Source organism: Ochotona curzoniae, unplaced genomic scaffold (assembly GCF_017591425.1).
Source record: "Ochotona curzoniae isolate NIBS_2020 unplaced genomic scaffold, NIBS_Ocur_1.0 contig_517, whole genome shotgun sequence".
Classification (NCBI taxonomy): Eukaryota; Metazoa; Chordata; class Mammalia; order Lagomorpha; family Ochotonidae; genus Ochotona; species Ochotona curzoniae.
In genome coordinates, this window is record NW_024466454.1 from 1,996,477 (window position 1) to 2,002,476 (window position 6,000).

The 6,000-nt window shown below is 48.6% G+C and overlaps 1 protein-coding gene across 1 annotated transcript in view; it reads right to left on the reverse strand.

Annotated features, from left to right (window-relative positions):
• INSC (INSC spindle orientation adaptor protein) overlaps positions 1 to 179 on the reverse strand; it is a 110,387-nt gene extending 110,208 nt beyond the window's left edge. Inside the window, exon 1 of the mRNA XM_040988936.1 lies at positions 84 to 179. Coding sequence (XP_040844870.1) covers positions 84 to 179 — 96 coding nt within the window. The remainder of the gene's footprint in view (positions 1 to 83) is intronic.
• Between the last annotated feature and the right edge of the window lie 5,821 nt (positions 180 to 6,000).

Genomic DNA, 6,000 nt, shown 5'->3' on the forward strand with positions numbered 1-6,000 from the left:
GCAGCCTTTCCCCTCCCCCACCCCATTCCCTAACATATATCCCCACACACTCCCCCCTATCCCACCCCACCCCAGATACATACAGCACAACACAGCCGCCTGCGCTCCTGGGCTCCCCACTGGCCGCAGCCACCTGGACCCTCGCCGGCTGCCTCTCCATTCCCAGAGGGCCGCCTCATGGCTGCAGCCTCGGCCACAGCAACTCCACGTCTCCTTACGGAAGCCCCTGTGCATGGCTGCCTTCTCCCTGCCCATCCTTCTGGGCCATGGCCCCTGGAAGGCCTATGGCTCAAGAGAAAGCTTGACAGATGGCTTCCTGCAGGCAGCTCAGGCCCCAGGCTGCCCAAGGCAGTGCAACATGTCCTCCCTGTCGACCCCCTCCTCCACACTGCCTGGCTTCCCAATGCTATCCTGCTGAATTCTTAATGGAAATTCCATCTCCGGCGCCGGCCCAGGCTGGCTCAGGGAGTCCAGGTCTGGGCCAACAGCAAACTCCATCCACACAGAGGAAGCCTAGCTGGCCATACAAGCACATAGAACACACACGTATGTGTACACGTAGATGCAAATATGCACAGGCAGAATCAGAGATTCTCACGCTAACGTATTCTATCAAGCTTTCGACCACTCACATTTACCACACAGTGCAAGGCATGTCCCAGGTGTCAGTGTTTCTAACAGCTCATAACAGCTCTGGTGTGCCCCATTTTACAGACAAGGAAACAGAGGCACAGCAGCTCCAGTAACCTGCATGTGGCATGTGGCACTAGGCTAAGAGCCTTATGTATCGTGTTTTGTTTTGCCACCCAAGGAGAAGTTACTACTCCTGTTATACCAAGGAAAATGGAAGTCAGGTCATTTGACTTGTCTGGGACCTTGCAGATGAGAAATGCAGGAAGACTGTACAAGTAAGGGCACACACATACACACTGAGAGGCACAAACACAAATGGTTGCTGTTATCTAAACCAAAGTCAGAACCCCCAAATGGTTCGGCACCGCATCAGACACAGTTCCTGCCAGCTGGAATCCATGTTCTCCCTTTTCGTCTTCCATGGCCTATCCCAGAACTACCAGCTTCATGCAGCACTCCAGGAGGGCAAGTTCAGGCCAAAATGGGAGATTTCAAGCATACACTCCAGCCAGGCAGGTCTGTGAACAACCGCCCGTCTCTCACCTCTACATCTCCAAATCCAGATTCCCCAGAATGCCCTACTCAGTCACTGAGAAAGCAAGCTCAGCCTCACTCTTCTAAAGTGGGCACAGCCAAATGTAGGGAGCACCCCCAGACTGTGAGCATTGCCCAGAGGAAGGAGGTGGCCAAGCAGTCTCCCACCTGCCCCTGCTGGTGTTCTGCCTGCCCTCCAGACCGGGGTGAGGCTGGGCAAGGCCCATGGGACCCAGCATCAGGAAGAACAATGCAAGGGTCATCTGGCTGGTGTCACACTGCAGTGAGATGGCAAGACCATGATATAATAGGAAGAGAAGGGGTGGGTGGATCAGGACCACAATCTAGGACAAGCAGTAAAGTCTTGAGCCTTGGGATAGCCATACAAAAGGTAATATTGGGAAAGTCTATCGGCCTTGGCATTTAACCCCCGTTAATAGTTCCCCTCCTGTCCTGGACATGTCCAAGCAGGCGTGGGAAGTATGCTGGCCAAGAGCCGCCTTTCAAGCAGCACCAGGGGAGTGCCCAGGAAGACCTGTCATAGCCAGAACTATCTCTGCTGTCCCCTGTGGCTTCCCTGCTCCAGAACTCCAGAATTCCCCAACTGTTCCCATTGTCACAGTTTGCCATCCACGCGGTAGCAGGAAAAGTTCCACAGGACAACCCTGCAAGGCATCAGCATTGGAGAGGTTTTTTCTAATCTTTTTACAAAGGAGCACTTAACCCTTACAAATGAACCAGGAATCCTGGTGGGTCAGGCAATGACTGACTGACCCCAGGACTAAGAAACATTCTAAGCACCCCCAAATTTACAACTCTAAAAGGTTCCCTGGTGATGTAGATGTCGCTGGTCAGCAGATCTTAGTTTTAGAATCACTGCCTTCTAGAACAAGAGAATGTGAAAACTAATCTCCAACTTAACATCAGAGTATAAGTGGTTTTTCCTAAAAATTCCAGAATTTGTAGGCCTGTCAGAACCCCCAACCTCCATCCACTCACCTTCAGCATCACCCTGTTCTATTGATGGGTCTTTTGGGGGCTTGTGATAGCTCGTGACAGAGATGGCATCTTCCAGCTAGCAATGAGCTGTAGCAAATGAAGCTGCCTCCTGAGATGCGCCATCCCATATGGATGTCAGTCCATGTTTCAATGGCTCCACTTCTGATTTAGCTCCCTGCTAATGACCTGAGAAAAGCAGCAAGTATTTGGTCCCTTTTTCTTATACAGGAGGCCCAGATAACAACTCCTGACTTCCGCCTTGGCCAGCCTGGCTGTTCCAGCCGTCTTGGAGAATGAAGCAAGCACATAGAAGATCTCTCTCTTTCTCTCACTCTGATTTGCAAGTAAATATATAGAACATTAAAAAAAAGGAGAAACAGCATCCTCCATACCTGCATGGAGAAGATCGTCCAGATAAGAGACCTTCCTGTAAACAGACTGTCGGTCCTGAGAATACCAGCTCAGAAGGTCCAGATGCTCACAGCTGAGATGCCAGCCCCGCCTGGAGGGAAGAGACACGGGCAACAGTCCCTGACTGCACAGCTGTGCCCTCGAGTGCTGCACACAGGTGGGTTTTACAAGACAACTTGATGCATTTAAGACCAGAATTGACAGGTTAGCAGCACCCAGAAACTGACAACAGTGTGAGTCCGTAACCAGCTAGAAGGCTAGAAAGCAAGGAGAGAAATGGCTTCCTGGTTTTCCAGGGGGCTCGTGGAGGAGGATACCCAGAAGGAGCCATAATCGTGAAACCATAGCACCAAAGCAGGGAGCCCGTAGAGAAGAAATCCCCTAGCCCCTCTTGGCTGGACTTTTCAGTCAGATCTCCAAGCAATGCCCTCACTGCCTGGACCCGGTCAGAGAGCAAGGGGCCTGCATGACGGGGTCCAAGAACACAGCTTCTCAAGACGTGGAGCAGGGAAAGTCGGAGAAACAACTGGGGCAAATGCATGGCACAAATAAATAATAGTGTCAACCCAGGGAAAACCAAAACCTGTGAACTCTCTGAATCCACACAGATTCCCTTTTGTTTAAGCCTCTGCAGGAGCATGGCACTTTCAGGAACCTCCAAGTTGTCATTGTGGTCTGGACAGGGTCTTGAGAGGCCTGGATTGCCATCCCTTGGCTAAGGGCCTGCTGAAGACAGAGGCAAAACTACACCCACAAGCACGCACAGCAGTTGCCATGGGAGCTTCCAGAAGAGTTGCAAATGAAAAATCTGATCATTTGAATAATTGAAGAGCCTAAATGTCAACTTCCAGATACATTATTGAGGATGGAAGTGTAATTGCCCAGAAAGGATCCTTCTAATAGAAGCCATGCCCAGCCCAGGACCTTGTAAGAAAGAAGAGAAAAAGATGTACTTTAAATTCCCTGCAATGCTCCCCATTGTTTAAAAGGGCTGACCTCCTAAATTCATTCAATCCCAGTGCCATCAGGACGGGGTGGGCGAGGGAGCCAGAGACGGATGGATTTCAATCCGGAAACATAGACTCTTCTGAGGCAAAGAGCATTCTCAAAGCATGTACTACTTCAGAACATGGTGCTCTCACTGGTTATTGCTGATGGAAGTTTGATCCGGTAAACCCTAATGAAAAGACACCAACCCACGCTGTGCCCACCACTATGTGTGCCACCTGGGATATAGTAAGATCGAAACAGGGCCTTGACTTCACAGTGCTCCCTGTCAAATGGTAGAGAATGAGATATAAAAAGGCCACTCTCAAACAGAGAATTAATCAAACAAGCAGATTTAAAATGTCCCACTCTAATTATGAAATTTTGCTCTATATATTGTGAGATTGTGTTATTAAGTAAGTCCATATACATTTGGATTCTGTAATCATACTGCAGATCTTTAATCTTTTTAATTATGAGGTGGCCCTTATTATTTCTGTGACATTTTTGCCTTAAAGTTAATTTTACTCAGAATTAATATGACTGTATTACCATTATTATGGTGAGGGTCTGCATGGAATTTTGTTTATCCAGTCATTTCTTCTACCATTGCTGCAGTCTTCTGTTTTAAACAGCTTTTATGAAGAGCCTGCAGTTAGATTAACTTTTTTTTAAGGTTTACTTTTAAATGCAATCATTGTAAATGAGGTCAGTTTTGTGTCATGCAAATGGTTGTCTTTTAGAAGAGCTTTTCTGCAGATAGGACACAAAGAATGTGGCTGAGACAGGCGTGTGCCTGATGTCTGCACAAGAGTAGAAAGGCCAGCGAGATGGAGCAGAGTTCACAGGGAGGTGAGCAGAGGATGGGGCGGGAGTAGAGATGAACTGAGACAATGGCTCCAGGGGAGTGGAAAGGGATGGGACCTGTTGCACCAGTGGTCTCCCTAGGAGCATGGAAAGTTCAGCTGTGACAGCCAGTGAGAAAAGAGCACCTGGGTGCAGAGACCAGTAGATATAGAAGCGTGTTGGTGGGAGTTTGTGGAGCCTCCCTCTGGTGGATGCCATTCTCTCAGCAATAGGAGCCAGGAATGAGGATGGTAGAGAGGAAGTGGTGGGACGCTTTGAGGAGCAGGTGTGAAATAGTGGTTTAGAAGTAAAGGGTAGAGTGATTGAACTGTAGATATGTATGACTGCCCGATTAAGACTCATGGGCATGGGTTCGTGGATTGGCAGTCAGGTGATCAACATGGCTGTGAGTTTTTCTCTAATCTTAAAAGTCCTTGATCCGGGAGCCACACTTGTGCTAGCACCTCCTCTACCACATCGTGCTGAATTGTCACCTGGCTTCTCCTTGAGCATGTCCAGCGGCAGGCTGCCTGTCCCTTCCTGGGAATCCCATGCTATCCTTCAGCAGATACGACTGCTACAAAGTGAGTGCTTCCCCGTGTTTGCTTGACAGTTCTGTTAATACTATTTCTCCCTAATGGGAGCTAAGGGTCTGTTCCCCTTGTCTGTGGTTTGTGTAGCCTATCTTCGCCTACCTCTCAACCTCCACAGCTTTGACGGCGTATCTAGTTGTTGCGGCTTGCAGTAACAAGAATCCTATATGAGGCCAGTAGGAACCAGAGTCCTTGACTACACACTCCTACTTCTAGAAAGGATTAAAAATGGTGCCATAATAAAGTTAGGTTGTTGTGATCCCAGATTGTGCCAATTTGTGCTGCTGCTATCAATAAAATAAACATGTCTTTTTTGGGACCAGCATGGTAGCCTAGCAGCTAAAGTCTTTGCCTCACACACACGGGGATCCCATATGGATGCTGGTTCTAATTCCAACAACCCCACTTCCCATCCAACTCCCTGCTTGTGGCCTGGGAAAGAAAGCAGTTGAGAATGGTCCAAAGCCTTGGGACCCTGCACCCGCGTGGGAGACCCGGAAGAGGCTTCAGGCTCCTGACTTCGGATCAGCTCAGCTCCAGCTGTTGTGGCTCCTTAGGGAGTATATCAACGGATGGAAGATCTTCCTCTCTATCTCTCCTCCTCTCTATATATCTGACTTTCCAATAAAAGTAAAATAAATCTTTTAAAATATATAAGTATTTATAAAATTTAGCTACAAGGGAAGGCATTTGCAACAGCAGTTTAGTTGCCCCTTGGGGTGTCCACAGCTCCCATTGGAGTCATTATACCAAGCCATGCCTCTGCACTCCAGCTTCCTGGCAATGCAGCAAGTGGTGGCTCAAGTACTTGTGTGCCTGACAGCAGAGTAAGACACAGAGTCCCTGACTTGTAGCTTAGGTCTAACCCATATTCTAGCTTTAGGGGAAAAAAAGTCTTAGTTATTTTAATTGAAAGTCCACGTCACTGGGAGAGATCTTCCATCCACTGGCTGTTTCCCACGTAGTCGCAATGGCCAGAAGTCAGCTGATCGAAAGC